The sequence below is a fragment of the Cherax quadricarinatus genome, chromosome 6, assembly GCF_038502225.1.
Source record: "Cherax quadricarinatus isolate ZL_2023a chromosome 6, ASM3850222v1, whole genome shotgun sequence".
Lineage (NCBI taxonomy): Eukaryota > Metazoa > Arthropoda > Malacostraca > Decapoda > Parastacidae > Cherax > Cherax quadricarinatus.
This window is the reverse complement of record NC_091297.1, coordinates 3174959-3197785: the sequence shown is the minus strand read 5'-3', so window position 1 is coordinate 3197785 and position 22827 is coordinate 3174959. Positions and strand designations below refer to the sequence as shown.

Here is a 22827-nt window from a genome sequence, read left to right as displayed (position 1 = left end):
GGCTGGGCCCCTCAGGGCTGAAAGGGGCTGAAGGGGGATGATACCCCCTCCTGGAGAAAATTTCTCCACATAAACCTTGAGTTACACACCTCTCAGTATATGTACACCTTGAGTTACACACCTCTCAGTGTATGTACACCTTGAGTTACACACCTCTCAGTGTATGTACACCTTGAGTTACACACCTCTCATTGTATGTACACCTTGAGTTACACACCTCTCAGTGTATGTACACCTTGAGTTACACACCTCTCATTGTATGTACACCTTGAGTTACACACCTCTCATTGTATGTACACCTTGAGTTACACACCTCTCAGTGTATGTACACCTTGAGTTACACACCTCTCAGTGTATGTACACCTTGAGTTACACACCTCTCAGTGTATGTACACCTTGAGTTACACACCTCTCATTGTATGTACACCTTGAGTTACACACCTCTCATTGTATGTACACCTTGAGTTACACACATCTCATTGTATGTACACCTTGAGTTACACACCTCTCAGTGTATGTACACCTTGAGTTACACACCTCTCATTGTATGTACACCTTCGGTTACACACATCTCATTGTATGTACACCTTGAGTTACACACCTCTCATTGTATGTACACCTTAAGTTACACACATCTCATTGTATGTACACCTTGAGTTACACACCTCTCATTGTATGTACACCTTGAGTTACACACCTCTCATTGTATGTACACCTTGAGTTACACACATCTCAGTGTATGTACACCTTGAGTTACACACCTCTCAGTGTATGTACACCTTGAGTTACACACATCTCAGTGTATGTACACCTTGAGTTACACACATCTCAGTGTATGTACACCTTGAGTTACACACATCTCAGTGTATGTACACCTTGAGTTACACACATCTCAGTGTATGTACACCTTGAGTTACACACCTCTCAGTGTATGTACACCTTGAGTTACACACCTCTCATTGTATGTACACCTTGAGTTACACACCTCTCATTGTATGTACACCTTGAGTTACACACCTCTCAGTGTATGTACACCTTGAGTTACACACCTCTCAGTGTATGTACACCTTGAGTTACACACCTCTCAGTGTATGTACACCTTGAGTTACACACCTCTCATTGTATGTACACCTTGAGTTACACACCTCTCATTGTATGTACACCTTGAGTTACACACATCTCATTGTATGTACACCTTGAGTTACACACATCTCAGTGTATGTACACCTTGAGTTACACACATCTCAGTGTATGTACACCTTGAGTTACACACCTCTCAGTGTATGTACACCTTGAGTTACACACCTCTCATTGTATGTACACCTTGGGATACACACATCTCATTGTATGTACACCTTGAGTTACACACCTCTCATTGTATGTACACCTTAAGTTACACACATCTCATTGTATGTACACCTTGAGTTACACACCTCTCATTGTATGTACACCTTGAGTTACACACCTCTCATTGTATGTACACCTTGAGTTACACACATCTCAGTGTATGTACACCTTGAGTTACACACCTCTCAGTGTATGTACACCTTGAGTTACACACATCTCAGTGTATGTACACCTTGAGTTACACACATCTCAGTGTATGTACACCTTGAGTTACACACATCTCAGTGTATGTACACCTTGAGTTACACACATCTCAGTGTATGTACACCTTGAGTTACACACCTCTCAGTGTATGTACACCTTGAGTTACACACATCTCAGTGTATGTACACCTTGAGTTACACACCTCTCAGTGTATGTACACCTTGAGTTACACACATCTCAGTGTATGTACACCTTGAGTTACACACATCTCAGTGTATGTACACCTTGAGTTACACACATCTCATTGTATGTACACCTTGAGTTACACACCTCTCAGTGTATGTACACCTTGAGTTACACACATCTCAGTGTATGTACACCTTGAGTTACACACATCTCAGTGTATGTACACCTTGAGTTACACACATCTCAGTGTATGTACACCTTGAGTTACACACCTCTCAGTGTATGTACACCTTGAGTTACACACCTCTCATTGTATGTACACCTTCGGTTACACACATCTCATTGTATGTACACCTTGAGTTACACACCTCTCATTGTATGTACACCTTAAGTTACACACATCTCATTGTATGTACACCTTGAGTTACACACCTCTCATTGTATGTACACCTTGAGTTACACACCTCTCATTGTATGTACACCTTGAGTTACACACATCTCAGTGTATGTACACCTTGAGTTACACACCTCTCAGTGTATGTACACCTTGAGTTACACACATCTCAGTGTATGTACACCTTGAGTTACACACATCTCAGTGTATGTACACCTTGAGTTACACACATCTCAGTGTATGTACACCTTGAGTTACACACATCTCAGTGTATGTACACCTTGAGTTACACACCTCTCAGTGTATGTACACCTTGAGTTACACACATCTCAGTGTATGTACACCTTGAGTTACACACCTCTCAGTGTATGTACACCTTGAGTTACACACATCTCAGTGTATGTACACCTTGAGTTACACACATCTCAGTGTATGTACACCTTGAGTTACATCTCATTGTATGTACACCTTGAGTTACACACCTCTCAGTGTATGTACACCTTGAGTTACACACATCTCAGTGTATGTACACCTTGAGTTACACACATCTCATTGTATGTACACCTTGAGTTACACACCTCTCAGTATATGTACACCTTGAGTTACACACATCTCAGTGTATGTACACCTTGAGTTACACACATCTCATTGTATGTACACCTTGAGTTGCACACCTCTCAGTATATGTACACCTTGAGTTACGCACATCTCAGTGTATGTACACCTTGAGTTACATCTCATTGTATGTACACCTTGAGTTACACACCTCTCAGTGTATGTACACCTTGAGTTACGCACATCTCAGTGTATGTACACCTTGAGTTACACACATCTCAGTGTATGTACACCTTGAGTTACACACCTCTCAGTGTGTGTACACCTTGAGTTACGCACATCTCAGTGTATGTACACCTTGAGTTACACACATCTCAGTGTATGTACACCTTGAGTTACACACATCTCATTGTATGTACACCTTGAGTTGCACACATCTCAGTGTATGTACACCTTGAGTTACACACCTCTCAGTATATGTACACCTTGAGTTACACACATCTCATTGTATGTACACCTTGAGTTACACACCTCTCAGTATATGTACACCTTGAGTTACACACCTCTCAGTGTATGTACACCTTGAGTTACACACATCTCAGTGTATGTACACCTTGAGTTACGCACATCTCAGTGTATGTACACCTTGAGTTACACACCTCTCAGTATATGTACACCTTGAGTTACGCACATCTCAGTGTATGTACACCTTGAGTTACACACATCTCAGTGTATGTACACCTTGAGTTACGCACATCTCAGTGTATGTACACCTTGAGTTACACACCTCTCAGTATATGTACACCTTGAGTTACGCACATCTCAGTGTATGTACACCTTGAGTTACACACATCTCAGTGTATGTACACCTTGAGTTACACACCTCTCAGTGTATGTACACCTTGAGTTACACACTTTTCGATGTATATAACCGAACATTACCACTGATTGTCATTCTTTGTTATGCAGTAATTTAATATTGCATTTCATCACCTGTGTTGTTACACTGATTTATACAGCTAAGTTGCAGCCTTTATTATAGGTTATTTGTGTTGTCTTCAACGTTAATGTGCTAAACGTCTCATAACTGTGGTTAAAAGTATTTGGTATTGAGTACAAATATCTTAACTCTGTTGTAACATAATCGCAAGCGACTTTCTTACAGCGAACATTACCTTCACATGTTTCACTAATAATTCTGTAAGAATCTTACTGTTTATATTTAGCTTTTCTTGTGTGAGCTACAGTGGGGATCATCCACAAATTTGTTTCGTAGCACCTGTTGGTATAGTCAAAGACGATGAAGAAGTTATAAATACCCACTCATTATTATATAAGATCTGAGGAAATCTCCTTTTGTGGAGAACTAGTTAGATAAGTACACTTTCCAGCATGAAACAAACATAAGTGTTACTTATCTTTTAACATGATCTCCAGCAGCCTCTCCCTGGAAATCACTTCGGGGTACCGTCCCTGTGTCCACAGTGGCTGTTGATTTACAAGTGAGTTATTCCTATAATTTGCCCCAAAGGAGCGTATATCTCAGCATTTTACTATCATCTGAAATGCGTAATGATACTCATTTGGTTTTGGGTGAATTACCCTCGCGTCACAGGATCTATTGGTAATTCCAGTCAAATCTCACCTCTACTTATTAGCTGCAGCTAACGTTATTAGATGTGAGTATGCCTGGACTTACCTGGGTATTGTAACTGACTCAATTTCTCGTAATTTGTGGTAGGGGAAGTATATCCCGGTATCGATGTCTTGAGTAGGCTGCTACAGATGCGTAGTTATATACTCACTCATTGATAGGGAGTCACTTCGGTCATTCTTGACGTGATAGGGTGATATCTTGTCCCTTCGTTCATAACACCTGAATGCATACCGCGACACAAACTTGACACTTTATCAGGATTATACCGTGGATTATACACTCGTGTTTCTTTTTAACACTAGTTTCCCCTAGTGGAAATTGATAATATTTCAGAGTTTACTGCACAGAATCATTATTTTCTTTGTTCTCAGCTGGAGGTTTGTGGCGTGTTCATGCTCTGATATCTGAATTCAACCTAGTTTGTCACCCTGCCCAAAGCCCACCAGTTCATCGTCCCCACAAAAGAACTGCTGAGTTCAGCTAAATATCTCTTTCTTGCTATACATTGCAACAAGGACTAACACAAGAAGGCTGTTTCCTTTTTGTTTAGCTGTAACTAGAAGTCATAATGTCCTCGACTTGTAGACCAAGTGGGGCGCAGCTTTTCTCTTAATTTTCCTTCTGTAGAGAAAAGAATAATTACTCTGTTTTAACCTCGTCGTGTAGTTGATCAGGAACTCTAGCAAGGAGAGGAAGGTGTACCTCGTGACGCTATGGTAAATGCATATTTTCCTCATAAAACTATTTGCGAGGAAGGAAGAGTCCACTAGCCCCTTCCGGGAGGGCTAAGTCCCTCAGAGGGCTGAGGGGGGTGAGAGGGCTGAGAGATACCCCCTTTACTGGAGAATTTTCTCCACACTGAGGGCCGGGCGGAAGTTCACCGTAGGTGAACTATTCATTTCGTAACCACTGGAGAACTGCTTCATTATCACTCCAGATCACAGTTTTTTCAAAGGTGAGATGATCAAGCACTTTGTTGAGATAGACAGCTAATTTTGTACCTGCATAGACTTCTGTCAGTTCCAATTGTGTTACTGTTCTGACACTCAAGGGTCCTACCCTGGCCTTTGAAGTAATTAATAAACTTCCTTCACCATTATTTATGTAAGCTACAGCACCATAACCTCTGGTTGACGCATCACAGAACACATGTAATGTGTACTTGTTTCCCTCTTTACCTATTTGTCTGGGGAATCTAATTTGATGAAGTTGTTTAAGATTCGTAAATATTTCATCCCATGTTTGGCTCATTTCTAGAGGCAAGTTCTCATCCCAACCTATTTTGAATTTCCATGCATCTTGCACAAGCATTTTACCTTTTATGGTGATCAGTGAGACGAGTTCTAGAGGATCAGAACATTGTGATACCTCTGACAGTAAACTACGTTTGGTGAGTCTGCTGCAGGATTTATTGTTTTTCCCTTGAGACTCAAAGTGTCTTCGTGTGTGTTCCAGTTAAGTCCCAGCATATTGCTGCAATCAGAAATTTCGGCCTCAGGGAAATCTTCTTTGATAAGTTGAATTAGTATTTCATATCCTTAGAGGCAAATTTGCTTCCTCAGTCTGGGACAGAGATAAATAATGGAAGGAGTATGATGTAATCAGTCCCTCTGCCTTGAGTCGATGTGTACAGTTCACCTCTTTTTTTTTTTCCTCGATATTGATGGATACATCGGCTCAAGGCAGAGGGACTGATTACCTGATACTCCTTCATCCACCATTCATCTCTCTCCTGGATTGAGGAAGCCACTTGTCGGCGAAACGTTTCGATAATAAAGTTTCCGAAATGTTGCAATGGGTCTAATTCTGCTATTGCACAATTCTAATAGAAGTAACGCTAAGGGAGACATCACTTAATGTCACTGGAAGATCCACTGTGGAAGACATGACAAAACCATGTTTTTGAGGTGCTTTAACCTCTCAGTGATGCCTAATCCTTTTTTTTCACGTTTATACTTTATAGACACTTCATTTTATAACACAGTTTTATCGCCTGACATGTTTTATTATTCAGTTCGCAAAGTTAGCAGAGAACAAAAATATTTTTTTTTTAACTTAAGAAACGAGACATCCGATAAAACTAAAAAGAGAATTATAAAACAAACATTACGAATCATCAAAAATGAATACATAATGTTCATTAAATTTATTTGCTGTTGTGTAAGATTCATTTACAAACTGCAATAGCTCATTCAGTCAATTGCACCACTGTCCTGAAGCAAGACACTGCAACATCTTGGGATGTTGATACAGCGAATTCTTGAACGTTTGTTTAACCTACAGACATGACCTACTTACACCAGTGGATTTGTCCAGTGGTGACTCCGCCTTCACCTGCTTCTACTCGCCAGACTTCTCCGAGCATATGCTGTACTCTTCTCAAAACTGATGAACTGAATATATCAACTCCATTTGATGTATTCAAACTCCTCCTTAACTTTCTCCGTTCATCTGTGTATTGAACCATAGAAGCCACTGGCTGACGAAACTTTTCCTCAGTTACGATTACTAAATGATGCAAAAGTATCCAATTTTTCAACTTGTCTGTGTAGTAAATCCTTTATATCATCATGCAATAGCTCCCACAGTATTATTCTCATTAGTGTTTAAATGATATTTCCCACAGTGATGCTTGCATTGGTATGGGAGTGACATATCCCAATAGTACTTCCATTGATGTCAAAGGCCAGCTCATTTACCACTTGTTTTCATTTCTGTTTACAGTAACCAGCAACTACCTTCTCTTCCAGGCACAAGCCATCTCCTCTCTGTCAGGAGCCGTAGTCAACTTCATAATCATCATGTGTATGGGCCGAGTCTATGAGAAGCTGGCACACAGACTCACCACCTGGGGTACGACCATCTCTTAATACAACCGTTTATTTCCGTACTTTTTAGATCAACTTCAGTCAATATAAGGAAAGCAATTTAATCAGTAATATACCACTTTCTCATTTACTTATGTTATACGAAAAGAGAAAAGTAACGTTTCCGTATAACTTGACAACCTGATGTAACAGAGCTGAATAAAAAAACACGATGAATCACTTTTACCTCTGGTTAAGTTAGGATAGGTTAAGAGGTGAAGCTTAGCCTTTTGTTAGGTTAGGTTTGGTTAAACAATATCTTACATCTGTTAGTTAGGTTAGTTTAGTTAGGTTCGGCTAAGAAGCGTCTTATACTTGTGCTTGAAGAACGATTTTTGCCACAGATGTTCCATAAATATTAAAAACTATTTAGACAGCTACTGTTTACGTAACACTATATTTACATTATCCTCGACCCGCACGACACTGTACTCAACCCCGATTATCCACATTTTTCTTTAAGGTTGTCAGTGCTGTCCCTCACAGTGCTGTCACTCAGTGCTGTCACTCACAGTGCTGTCACTCAGTGCTGTCCCTCACAGTGCTGTCCCTCAGAGTGCTGTCCCTCACAGTGCTGTCCCTCACAGTGCTGTCCCTCACAGTGCTGTCCCTCAGAGTGCTGTCCTTCACAGTGCTGTCCCTCAGAGTGCTGTCCCTCACAGTGCTGTCCCTCAGAGTGCTGTCCCTCACAGTGCTGTCCCTCACAGTGCTGTCCCTCAGAGGGCTGTCCCTCACAGTGCTGCCACTCACAGTGCTGTCACTCACAGTGCTGTCCCTCACAGTCCTGTCACTCACAGTGCTTCCACTCACAGTGCTATCACTCACAGTGCTGTCACTCACAGTGCTGTCACTCACAGTGCTGTCACTCACAGTGCTGTCACTCACAGTGCTGTCACTCACAGTGCTGTCACTCACAGTGCTGTCACTCACAGTGCTGTCACTCACAGTGCTGTCACTCACAGTGCTGTCACTCACAGTGCTGTCACTCACAGTGCTGTCACTCACAGTGCTGTCACTCACAGTGCTGTCACTCACAGTGCTGTCACTCACAGTGCTGTCACTCACAGTGCTGTCACTCACAGTGCTTCCACTCACAGTGCTATCACTCACAGTGCTGTCACTCACAGTGCTTCCACTCACAGTGCTGTCACTCACAGTGCTGTCACTCACAGTGCTGTCACTCACAGTGCTGTCACTCACAGTGCTGTCACTCACAGTGCTGTCACTCACAGTGCTTCCACTCACAGTGCTATCACTCACAGTGCTGTCACTCACAGTGCTGTCACTCACAGTGCTACCACTTAAAGTGCTATCACTCACAGTGCTACCACTTACAGTGCTACCACTCACAGTGCTACCACTCACAGTGCTACCACTTACAGTGCTACCACTCACAGTGCTACCACTTACAGTGTTACCACTCACAATGTTACCACTCACAGTGCTACCACTTACAGTGCTACCACTCACAGAGCTACCACTTACAGTGCTACCACTTAGATTGCTACCACTCACAGTGCAGTGCTATCACTTACACTATCACTTACAGTGCTACCACTTACAGTGCTATCACTCACACTACCACTTACAGTGCTGCCACTTACAGTGCTACCCCTCACAGTGCTACCCCTCACAGTGCTACCACTCACAGTGCTACCACTTACAGTGCTACCACTTACAGTGCTGCCACTCACAGTGCTACCACTTACAGTGCAGTGCTACCACTTACAGCGCTACCACTCACAGTGCAGTGCTACCACTTACACTCACAGTGCCACAGGTAGTGCTACCACTTACAGTGCTGCCACTCACAGTACTACCACTCACAGTGCTACTCACACTCACAGTGCTAAGGGAAGAAGCAAAAGCCACTCACAGTGTTATCACTCACAGTGCTACCACTTACAGTGCTGCCACTCACAGTGCTACCACTTACAGTGCTGCCACTCACAGTGCTACTACTCACAGTGTTACAACTCACAGTGCTTCCACTCACAGTGCTACCACTTACAGTGCTGCCACTCACAGTGCTACTACTCACAGTGTTACAACTCACAGTGCTTCCACTCACAGTGCTACCACTTACAGTGCTACCGCTGCCAGTGCTACCACTCACATGTGCTAGTGCTACTACTCACAGTGCTACCACTTAAAGTGCTATCACTCACAGTGCTACCACTTACAGTGCTCTTACAGTGCTACCACTTACAGTGCTGCCACCTACAGTGCTACCACTCACAGTGCTACAACTCACAGTGCTGCCCCTTACAGTGCTACCACTCACAGTGCTATCACTCACAGTGCTACCACATACAGTGCTACCACTTACAGTGCTACCACTCACATTGCTACCACCTACAGTGCTACCACTCACAGTGCTACCACTTACAGTGCTACCACTTACAGTGCTACCACTCACATTGCTACCACCTACAGTGCTACCACTCACAGAGCTACCACTTACAGTGCTACCACTCACAGTGCTACAACTCACAGTGCTGCCCCTTACAGTGCTACCACTCACAGTGCTATCACTCACAGTGCTACCACATACAGTGCTACCACTTACAGTGCTACCACTTACAGTGCTACCACCTACAGTGCTACCACTCACAGTGCTACCACTTACAGTGCTACCACATACAGTGCTACCACTTACAGTGCTACCACTTACATTGCTACCACCTACAGTGCTACCACTCACAGTGCTACCACTTACAGTGCTACCACTCACAATGTTGCCACTCACAGTGCTACCACATACAGTGCTACCACTTACAGTGCTACCACTTACATTGCTACCACCTACAGTGCTACCACTCACAGTGCTACCACTTACAGTGCTACCACTCACAATGTTGCCACTCACAGTGCTACCACTTACAGTGCTACCACTTACAGTGCTACCACTTACAGTGCTACCACTCACAGTGCTACCACTTACAGTGCTACCACTTACAGTGCTACCACTCACAGTGCTACCACTTACAGTGCTACCACTCACAGTGCTACCACTCACAGTGCTACCACTTACAGTGCTATCACTCACAGTGCTACCACTTACAGTGCTACCACTTACAGTGCTACCACTCACTGTGCTACCACTTACAGTGCTACCACTCACAGTGCTACCACTTACAGTGCTACCACTCACAATGTTGCCACTCACAGTGCTACCACTTACAGTGCTACCACTCACAGAGCTACCACTTACAGTGCTACCACTCAGAGTGCTACCACTCACAGTGCTACCACTTACAGTGCTACCACTCACAGTGCTACCACTTACAGTGCTACCACTCACAGAGCTACCACTTACAGTGCTACCACTTAGATTGCTACCACTCACAGTGCTACCACTTACAGTGCTATCACTTACAGTGCTATCACTTACAGTGCTATCACTTACAGTGCTACCACTTACAGTGCTATCACTCACAGTGCTACCACTTACAGTGCTACCACTTGCAGTGCTGCCACTTACAGTGCTACCACTCACAGTGCTACCACTCACAGTGCTACCACTCACAGTGCTACCACTTACAGTGCTACCACTTACAGTGCTGCCACTCACAGTGCTACCACTTACACTGCTACCACTCACAATGCTACCACTCACAGTGCTACCACTTACAGTGCTACCACTTACAGCGCTACCACTCACAGTGCTACCACTTACCGTGCTGCCACTCACAGTGCTACCACTTACAGTGCTACCACTCTCAATGTTGCCACAGGTAGTGCTACCACTTACAGTGCTGCCACTCACAGTACTACCACTCACAGTGCTTCCACTCACAGTGCTACCACTTACGGTGCTACCGTGGAGGTTAAGGGAAGAAGCAAAAGCCACTCACAGTGCTACCACTTACAGCGCTACCACTCACAGTGTTATCACTCACAGTGCTACCACTTACAGTGCTGCCACTCACAGTGCTACTACTCACAGTGTTACAACTCACAGTGCTTCCACTCACAGTGCTACCACTTACAGTGCTGCCGCTTACAGTGCTACCACTTACAGTGCTACCACTCACAGTGCTGCCACTCACTGTGTTACCACTTATAGTGCTTCCACTCAGAGTGCTACCACTTACAGTGCTACCACTCACAGTGCTACCACTTACAGTGCTATCACTCACAGTGCTACCACTCAGAGTGCTACCACTTACAGTGCTACCAATCACAGTGCTACCACTTACAGTGCTATCACTCACAGTGCTACCACTCACAGTGCTACCACTTACAGTGCCATCACTCACAGTGCTACCACTTACAGTGCTACCACTTACAGTGCTACCACTCACAGTGCTACCACTTACAGTGCTATCACTCAGAGTGCTACCACTCAGAGTGCTACCACTCTCAGTGCTACCACTTGCAGTGCTATCACTCACAGTGCTACCACTTACAGGGCTACCACTTACAGTGCTACCACTTACAGTGCTACCACTCACAGTGCTAACACTTACAGTGCTACCACTCACAATGCTACCACTCACAGTGCTACCACTCACAGTGCTACCACTCACAATGCTACCACTCACAATGCTACCACTCACAGTGCTACCGCTGCCAGTGCTACCACTTATAGTGCTACCACTCACAATGCTGCCACTCACAGTGCTACCACTCACAGTGCTACCACTTAAAGTGCTATCACTCACAGTGCTACCACTTACAGTGCTCTTACAGTGCTACCACTTACAGTGCTGCCACCTACAGTGCTACCACTAACAGTGCTACCACTCACAGTGCTGCCCCTTACAGTGCTACCACTAACAGTGCTACCACTAACAGTGCTATCACTCACAGTGCTACCACTTACAGTGCTACCACTCACAGTGCTATCACTCACAGTGCTACCACATACAGTGCTACCACTTACAGTGCTACCACTCACATTGCTACCACCTACAGTGCTACCACTCACAGTGCTACCACTTACAGTGCTACCACTCACAATGTTACCACTCACAGTGCTACCACTTACAGTGCTACCACTCACAGTGCTACCACTTACAGTGCTACCACTCACAGTGCTACCACTTACAGTGCTACCACTTACAGTGCTACCACTCACAGTGCTACCACTTACAGTGCTACCACTTACAGTGCTACCACTCACAGTGCTACCACCTACAGTGCTACCACTCACAGTGCTACCACTTACAGTGCTACCACTTACAGTGCTACCACTTACAGTGCTACCACTTACAGTGCTACCACTCACAGTGCTACCACTTACAGTGCTACCACTCACAGTGCTACCACTCACAGTGCTACCACTTACAGTGCTACCACTCACAATGTTGCCACTCACAGTGCTACCACTTACAGTGCTACCACTCACAGAGCTACCACTTACAGTGCTACCACTCAGAGTGCTACCACTCACAGTGCTACCACTTACAGTGCTACCACTCAGAGTGCTACCACTCACAGTGCTACCACTTACAGTGCTACCACTTACAGTGCTACCACTCAGAGTGCTACCACTTACAGTGCTACCACTTACAGTGCTACCACTCAGAGTGCTACCACTTACAGTGCTACCACTCAGAGTGCTACCACTTACAGTGCTACCACTTACAGTGCTACCACTTACAGTGCTACCACTCACAGAGCTACCACTTACAGTGCTACCACTCAGAGTGCTACCACTTACAGTGCTACCACTTACAGTGCTACCACTTACAGTGCTACCACTCACAGAGCTACCACTTACAGTGCTACCACTCAGAGTGCTACCACTCACAGTGCTACCACTTACAGTGCTACCACTTACAGTGCTACCACTCACAATGTTACCACTCACAGTGCTACCACTCACAATGTTACCACTCACAGTGCTACCACTGACAGTGCTATCACTCACAGTGCTACCACTTACAGTGCTACCACTTACAGTGCTGCCACTCACAGTGCTACCACTCACAGTGCTACCACTTACAGTGCTACCACTTACAGTGCTACCACTCACAGTGCTACCACTCACAGTGCTACCACTTACAGTGCTACCACTCACAGTGCTACCACTCACAGTGCTACCACTCACAGTGCTACCACTTACAGTGCTATCACTCACAATGCCACCACTTACAGTGCTATCACTCACAGTGCTACCACTTACAGTGCTACCACTTACAGTGCTATCACTCACAGTGCTACCACTTACAGTGCTACCACTTACAGTGCTATCACTCACAGTGCTACCACTTACCGTGCTACCACTCACAGTGCTTCCACTCACAGTGCTACCACTTACAGTGTTACCACTTACAGTGTTACCACTGCTTCACCTACTACACCTTGTTCAAGAACCAGAGCTCAACCTTCATCGTTCACTATTAACTAACCAACATGAAGTATGCTTATTCAGTTCCTTAACTTCAGTAAACTTCTCTTAATTTAAATCTCCTCTAAAAGTTTTTTTTAATAATTATAGAAGTTTTTAAAGTCCAACTAGGAGAAGCTTACATATCTATTAACGTTAGGACCTCCAGCCAAGATTTGTGTATTTATTATTACGGTTTTATCCGCCATATTTACTATTGTTCCTGCTACTTGTATAGGGTGGAATAGAATTTTGGTTAAATTATTATTTTAGGTTAATCTGCGACACTGTCAGATCCAGCAGGGTAAATACGGTACTTTTTATATATGCAGTATTGTCCTGTTGTATATTATTCTGTATGTTTGTTTATTATATTAAATTGTTCGTCACTGGGCATATTAGTCGCCCCTAACACTGGCAGCATGACTTTCTTAAGCTTATAAACAGGTATTCTCTCTCTCTCTCTCTCTCTCTCTCTCTCTCTCTCTCTCTCTCTCTCTCTCTCTCTCTGTCTCTCTCTCGCTCTCTCATTAGTCAACTAATTAACAAAACAGTAATCTCTCCATCAGAGATGCACAGGACGCAGTCAGAGTTCGAGGACAACCTCACCTTCAAGGTCTTCATCTTCCAGTTCGTCAACTTCTATTCCTCCATTTTCTATATCGCTTTCTTCAAGGGTCGTTTCGTCGGGTACCCGGGTCACTACCACCACATTCTTGGTCTCAGAAATGAAGACGTAAGTTCGTATGTTTTATTTTGTTTGCGTAGATTCTGAGGAAGATAAACAAGGTGGGGGTCATGGTTGGTTATGAAAGTTTAGGTGCTAGAACTCAGCTGCTGAAGGAAGTTCATTGGTACTTCATCTATTTAGTTATGGTTCTTCACTTGGTTAGTGCTTCCTGTGACTAGTTCTTTCCATGGAGACTTTTTCACTTGGTTGGTTCTTGTCTGAGTCAGTGTTTTCCCTGGCCAGTTCTTCACTTCTCATGCACTCTGGGGTACAACTTCTCAAGCACTCTGAGGTGCAACTTCTCATGCATTCTGGGGTACAACTTCTCAAGCACTCTGAGGTGCAACTTCTCATGCACTCTGGGGTACAACTTCTCAAGCACTCTGAGGTGCAACTTCTCATGCATTCTGGGGTACAACTTCTCAAGCACTCTGAGGTGCAACTTCTCATGCATTCTGGGGTACAACTTCTCAAGCACTCTGAGGTGCAACTTCTCATGCATTCTGGGGTACAACTTCTCATGCACTCTGGGGTACAACTTCTCATGCACTCTGGGGTACAACTTCTCAAGCACTCTGAGGTGCAACTTCTCATGCATTCTGGGGTACAACTTCTCATGCACTCTGGGGTACAACTTCTCAAGCACTCTGAGGTGCAACTTCTCATGCACTCTGGGGTACAACTTCTCAAGCACTCTGAGGTGCAACTTCTCATGCACTCTGGGGTACAACTTCTCATGCACTCTGAGGTGCAACTTCTCATGCACTCTAGAGTACAACTTGACACTGCTTCATTTTCCTCTACCTCTTCTTTAATCTTTTAGATGCACAAAACTGTTTTTCTCCATTCTTTTTCTTACTGTCAGCCAAATATGTATTTGTCTTAATTTCGTTTTCCGTGTTCCTTCTTCCCTGACTGATAAATTTGTTAGTTATGATTCTCCTCTTCTTGTGTGTGTGTACTCACCTAATTGTACTCACCTAATTGTGGTTGCAGGGGTCGATACTCAGCTCCTGGCCCCGCCTCTTCACTGATCGCTACTAGGTCCTCTCTCTCTCTGCTTTCTGAGCTGTATCATACCTCTTCTTAAAACTATGTATGGTTCCTGCCTCCACTACTTCACTTGCTAGGCTATTCCACTTCCTGACAACTCTATGACTGAAGAAATACTTCCTAACGTCCCTGTGACTCGTCTGAGTCTTCAGCTTCCAGTTGTGACCCCTTGTCCCTGTGTCCCCTCTCTGGAACATCCTATCTCTGTCCACCTTGTCTATTCCCCGCAGTATCTTGTATGTCGTTATCATGTCTCCCCTGGCCCTTCTGTCCTCCAGCGTCGTCAGTCCGATCTCCCTCAACCTTTCCTCGTACGACATTCCCCTGAGCTCTGGGACTAGCCTTGTTGCAAACCTTTGTACTTTCTCTAACTTCTTGACGTGCTAGACCAGGTGTGGGTTCCAGACTGGTGCTGCATACTCCAGTATGGGCCTAACATACACAGTGTACAGTGTCTTGAACGATTCCTTATTAAGGTATCGGAACGCTATTCTCAGGTTTGCCAGGCGCCCGTATGCTGCAGCAGTTATTTGGTTGATGTGTGCCTCCGGTGATGTGCTCGGTGTTATGGTCACCCCAAGGTCTTTCTCCCTGAGTGAGGTCTGTAGTCTTTGTCCACCTAGCCTATACTCTGTCTGCGGTCTTCTTTGCCCCTCCCCAATCTTCATGACTTTGCATTTGGCTGGATTGAATTCGAGAAGCCAGTTACTGGACCACGTGTCCAGCCTGTCCAGGTCTCTTTGCAGTCCTGCCTCATCCTCATCCGATTTAATTCTTCTCATCAACTTCACATCATCTGCGAACATGGACACTTCAGAGTCTATTCCTTCCATCATGTCGTTCACATATATCAAAAATAGCACTGGTCCTAGAACTGACCCCAGTGGGACCCCGCTCGTCACAGGCGCCCACTGTGATACCTCTTCACGTACCATGACTCGTTGCTGCCTCCCTATCAGGTATTCCCTGATCCATTGCAGTGCCCTCCCTGTTACATGCGCCTGATCCTCCAGCTTCTGCACTAATCTCTTGTGGGGAACTGTGTCAAAGGCCTTCCTGCAGTCTAGGAAAACGCAATCTATTCACCCCTCTCTCTCGTGTCTTACATCTGTTACCTTGTCATAAAACTCCAGGAGGTTTGTGATACAAGATTTGCCTTCCATGAACCCATGCTGGTTTTCATTTATAATCTTGTTCCTTTCCAGGTGTTCGACCACTCTCCTCCTGATAATCTTCTCCATGACTTTGCACACAATACATGTCAAAGACACAGGTCTGTAGTTTAGCGCCTCGTTTCTGTTTCCTTTCTTAAATATGGGGACTACATTAGCTGTCTTCCATTTCTCAGGTAGTTGCCCAGTTTCAAGGGATGTGTTGAAGATTGTGGTTAGAGGCACGCACAGCATCTCTGCTCCTTCTCTAAGGGCCCATGGGGAGATGTCCGGTCCCATCGCCTTTGAGGTGTCAAGGTCACTTAGGAGCTTCTTCACCTCCTCCTCGGTTGTTCGTATGTCATCCAACACTTGTTGGTATATTCCCACTTGATGTTCCCTTCTGTGCTGTCTTCCCACAGCCCTTCCTGTCTCTACTGTAAAAACTTCCTTAAATCTCCTGTTCAGCTCCTCACATACCTCCTGATCATTTCTTGTGAGTTCTCCACCTTCTGTCCTTAATCTGATCACCTGGTCTTTGACTGTTGTCTTCCTCCTGATGTGGCTATACAACAGTTTCGGGTCAGTCTTGATTCTCGATGCTATGTCATTTTCATACTGTCGCTGGGCCCCTCTCCTGACCTGTGCATACTCATTCCTGGCTCTGCGACTGATCTCCCTATTTTCGTGTGTTCTCTGCCTTCTGTACTTTTTCCATTCTCTATTGCACTTTGTTTTTGCCTCCTTACACCGTCGGGTAAACCAGGGGCTCGTTCTGGTCTTCCCGTTGTTACTGTTGTCCTTGGGAATAAACCTTTCCACTGCCTCCTTGCATTTTGTTGCTACATATTCCATCATTTCATTTACTGGCTTTCCTGCCAGTTCTCTGTCCCACTGGACCTCCCACAGGAAGTTCTTCAACCCTATGTAGTCCCCTCTTTTATAGTCAGGCTTTTCCCATTCAACTTCTATTATTCTCTCCACTTGCAGCTCTACTATGTATTCAAAGCACAGAACCACGTGGTCGCTAGCTCCTATGGGACTCTCATGCTTGATGTCCTCAATGTCTGAGCTGCCCAGGGTGAACACAAGGTCCAATCTTGCTGGTTCATCCTCCCCTCTCACTCTGGTAGTGTCCTTAACATGTTGGTGCATGAGGTTTTCCAGCACCACGTCCAACATCCTGGCTCTCCATGTTTCGGGACCCCCATGTGGCTCCAGGTTTTCCCAGTCAATCTCCCTGTGGTTGAAATCCCCCATAACCACCAACTTTGCTCTGCTGGAGTGAGCTCTTCTTGCCACCTCAGCAAGTGTGTCCACCATTGCTCTGTTGCTCTCTTCATATTTCTCTCTTGGCCTCCTGCAGTTCTGTGGTGGATTATACATCACTGCAATGACCACTTTGTGTTCCCCAGACTGAAGTGTACCTGCTATGTAGTCTCTTTCTCCCGTCTCATATATGCCTTCCATTTTCTCGAATTTCCGTCTGTTTTTTTACGAGCAGAGCAACCCACCTCTCCCCCTGCCCCTTCTATGTGTGTGTGTGTGTGTGTGTGTGTGTGTGTGTGTGTGTGTGATCTTACCTTAAATTCCAATGTCTCCAAACTTACAGCAGAGCATTAACAAAGTCAAGAGAAATAATTGCTAAATTTTCTCGAGCTCAGCATAAAGACAGCGGCAGTCACCACATACCTGACTACCATTTACAAGTGACAGTACCTTGTGATGCCACACCTGAATGGCCCTTTGCTCTTCTGTAGATATGTACACTTGTCACAGAATATTTCCTCATTCTTTGTTCATATATATGTATGTATAATGGTCGCACAATGTCCAGCATGTGTTGTCTCACATGCTGGATCCACTTTACAATGTGTGTGAATCAATTTTAAGCAGTGTAAACGTTCGTTTTTACTCTGTTTTTAAAGTTGTGAACTCATATATACAGTAATCGTAATAAATATGCTATATTGACTGTTACCAGAGCTATATTTCAATGATACATCTGAGGCCGCTTTACAGTGTTCAGCTGGTGGTTGTCTGATTGAGCTGGCACAACAGTTGGCTGTCATTATGATTGGCAAACAAGTTGTCAATAATGCCCAGGAGATCCTCGTTCCCAAGGCCAAGGCTTGGTGGCACAAGAAACAGGTAAGAAAGAACTGTGTATGTGTAAGCTGATACTCAAGTAAATGTGTATATTTTTATTTTCAGTTTGACTGTGTTAGAGAAATATAGAGAGAGGAAGAGAGAGATAGAGAGTAAGTGAAAATTTTGCTAAATTAATCAACATAACGTGAAAATTCAAACACACACACAATCTTGAAAAGATTGATGGCTGAGGGACTGATTACCTCAAACTCCTCCTGCTCGTCACGATTCTCCTTTGTATGGACTGATGAAGCCTCTGTGTGGCGAAACGTTTCCTCAGTAAAGATACTCAAGAGTTACACATGTGTCTAATTTATCAAGTGTACACATGTGTACCTTTACAGTCCATGATGTGGTTTTATAAGTGTACACATGTATATCTATACAACCCATGATGTTGTCTTCAAGTGCAAGCTTGCAATACTTCACAGTGGAAGTTGATGTGATCTGATAAGTCATTTATAAACATACATAGTTACTCATTTATTTTGAACACATCATTACAGAAGTTTTAGCATCAAATTTTTCAATCTATACATATTTTGCTCACTCTGACAACGTCGAATGTCAATTTTAGCTAAATATTTTATTTCCCCCGTCATGTTTTGACTCGAGCACCAGCTGAGAGCTTCTCCTCATTACCAGGTGAAGATGACCCACAAAGCCAGGACGAGGTGGGAGGCTGATTACCAGCTCATTGATAACGAAGGTCTTTTCCAGGAGTACCTGGAAATGGGTAAGTATTTTCCTGGCGTATTTACGTAAAATTTAAATAGCTAATTGGGTTTAAAGTTTAGAGACTGTATGGGTACATTAATGCTGCATGTCATCTGTCAGTGATACTTTAATGTATAAAAGAGGAATTAAACTCTCAATATGTTTACTGTATACAGTATGGAACTGACACCTCTCGGTGTATCTAAGCTTGTGTAAAAATGTCGAGAATTTAGAAAGCTAGTGCAATTTAGTAATTTTTTTCTTCTTCTGGCCTGAATGTTGACCTCCAGAAAAGAAGTTAATTAATTTTTTTGTAATTGTGTTTAAATAACAATTTCTTTTTTAATTTTGCATCAAAAGCGACGTAAAAAAACTACTTTAACCTTTCTCAGATTTACGTCAAACAATATTACTTAAGTTACTTAAGCTCTCTAAAAATTTGCACACTCAAATAACCATCCCAGTTTTTCTTAAAGACACAATCCTTCTAGATGGTGGCTGAGTTATACCTCTTGTTTGAGCAACGAGTCACTCTCTTCCACAGTGCTGCAGTTTGGGTTTATCACCATCTTCGTGGCCGCCTTTCCATTAGCTCCACTCTTTGCTCTTCTAAACAACTGGGTGGAGATACGGCTGGATGCGCAGAAGTTTGTGTGTGAAACCAGGCGGGCAGTGTCTGAGCGAGCACAGAACATTGGCATCTGGTTCACCATTCTCGACTTTATGGCCCACCTGGCAGTCATAAGCAATGTAAATAAAAATACTTTAATATATATATATATATATATATATATATATATATATATATATATATATATATATATATATATATATATATATATATATATATATATATATAATATTCAAACGGCTTCAGGAAGAAATCCAAATATTCTTCCTTGAAGCCTTTTTATCCACTTCTCCGAGGCTATGGGTCCCACAATTTACACCAGAGGTAGAACCCATTATATATATATATAATTAAATAATATATATATATATATATATATATATATATATATATATATATATATATATATATATATATATATATATACTATTATTGTTGAAATATTTATACATAAGCGTTTAGCTTATGTATAAATATGAGCTAACGCAGTATCGAGTCTTCACTACAACCTGCGCTGAAGAACCCAAACGAGTTATTACAACCCAGGAGTCCCAAAGGCCTGTTATCCTGGGTGTAAAGGGAGCAAAATATACACAGCAGAAAAACTTTTGACTTGTATTATCCTTCACCAGTTTAGAACAGAATTATATACACTATATACACTATGTACAACAATAGGTAATAGTGCACTCCACGGTAAGCAAGGCAGAATAGAAGCCACTAGAGAGCAGACTGTGCTTCAACCAGCTCTAGAATGGGAATGACAAGTGCAGACTGGCGGGTGGTACCCACAACACCTCTGTGATTGCCAAAACCATCTTCTCATTGGCTTGAACCTGGGTACTGATTGAACGACGGGGCCCCATCATCAACCCTTAGTACCTGGTTCGCTGGTTGGGGGAGATAGCCTGTCAGAGCGGGTGTGTACATGCGCCGAATAAAGATTACGTACTTTTTTCATGCCACACGAGTTTAGCTCTTACTGTACAGACCATGCCTAGGCAATGCTTGAAGAAAGAGTACTCACTCCAGCACACAGGCTAAATAAAGAGGACTCACTCCAGCACACAGGCTAAATAAAGAGGACTCGCTCCAGCACACAGGCTAAATAAAGAGGACTCGCTCCAGCACACAGGCTAAAGAGGACTCACTCCAGCACACAGGCTAAATAAAGAGGACTCGCTCCAGCACACAGGCTAAAGAAAGATGACTCACTCCAGCACACAGGCTAAAGAGGACTCACTCCAGCACACAGGCTAAAGAAAGAGGACTCGCTCCAGCACACAGGCTAAATAAAGAGGACTCACTCCAGCACACAGGCTAAAGAAAGATGACTCACTCCAGCACACAAGCTAAAGAGGACTCACTCCAGCACACAGGCTGGAAGAAAGGACTGCACAGTTACTGGCTTAGCGAGGAGTGTCCAGGTTATGGGGTGACACATTAAATATAACACGTAACAACCCCGAAACCCCAGTTAAGTCATACTGTTTTTGTACTGTGAAACTAGTGTAGTGATACCGGAAAATTGTAATTAAAAGACGTGTTCATTAATCAAGACATTTTTGATGCAACCGGTTCTTCAGTGTCTTTTTCAGTTCCGAAGGCAGTGGAGCCACGATCCCTTTCTGTAGGTGCTGGAGGATTCCAAGGGACGTAAACAGAATTCTGGTAGGGAACAGGAGTCTGCACATTGTAAATCCCCTCAAGAAAAACTTGGAATTTTATCAGTGTCAGGAACTTTCTTGCGACCGTATGATAATTAATTAGACAATCAAGAGTAATTTAGAGTAAATGTAAACATTAAGTGTCATTAAAAAAACCTTGAATCGGAAAAATGGTTGAAGCATTGTTTACTTACCTGTAAGAAATCTCTACCACGTTCTGAGTTCATTAACTTTAGTGTCTATTGTTTCAACAATATAGTACAATAAACCATACCCCCGGCCGGGATTGAACCCGCGGTCATAGAGTCTCGAAACTCCAGCCCGTCGCGTTAGCCACTAGACCAGCTAGCCACAATAAGATTCATCCAACTAGGTATATTTCTACACCATAGGAAGGTTAGCACAGGCACCTCTGTGACCACAAATGCAAGTTTTTACAGACGAATCTCCAGCTAGCGTGGCCGTGACGAACTCTAGCTCAAGTCCCTTCACTGCCGTCAACATGACTCAAGAAATCGTAATGACACGATTGCAATCGTGTTTGCAATCGTGTCATTACGATTTCTTGAGTCAGTACAATAATATAAGAGTGAGATCACTCAGACGGCCAAGCAAGTGTCTTTGATGCGCTGACTCAGGTGTCTCATCAAAGACGCTTGGATGACCCAAAATTGCGCACGGAAGCAGTAATCGTATAATAAAACCGCTTGTGTCTGACTTTATTAGAATCAAAATGTCAGGTAATTGAGGAAGATGATAGCAGATCAAAGACACTTGAGACGAGCAGCTTGAACTTCGAGTGGAAAAATCTCAGAGAAACCAAGAAATAACCCTGGATACTCCAGTGACTTATTTCCACATTAATAAAACACAATGTGCCTACGCAAAAATAAACCTGAACTTGATTCCTGGAAAGTACTATTAAAATGAGTTCTCGGTATTGAAAACGATCAGATAAACTACGATACCGGTTAAAGGTATGTCATAAGCATAACGTAATATGAAGTGTGATCAGTTTCCAGAATGTCTTGATAAATGCACCTGGAACTTTGGCATCAGAGAATTAATCTAACATTATTTTTACAAACCATACCACGGGCGGGATTTGAACCCGCGGTCAGAGAGTCTCAAAACTCCAGACCGTCGCGTTAGCCACTGGACCAGCTAGCCACAATAAGAT

The 22827-nt window shown here is 43.6% G+C and overlaps 1 protein-coding gene across 6 annotated transcripts in view; it reads left to right on the top strand.

The window, feature by feature from the left end:
- Positions 1–22827, top strand: part of LOC128691998 (anoctamin-7-like) — a 639071-nt gene that overhangs the window by 597169 nt on the left and 19075 nt on the right. For all 6 annotated transcript variants that reach the window (XM_070079897.1, XM_070079874.1, XM_070079896.1 and 3 more), the window contains 5 exons: positions 7094–7196; positions 14117–14283; positions 18504–18632; positions 19278–19368; positions 19894–20099. In XM_070079897.1, the coding sequence (XP_069935998.1) occupies positions 7094–7196; positions 14117–14283; positions 18504–18632; positions 19278–19368; positions 19894–20099 (696 nt within the window). The remainder of the gene's footprint in view (positions 1–7093; positions 7197–14116; positions 14284–18503; positions 18633–19277; positions 19369–19893; positions 20100–22827) is intronic.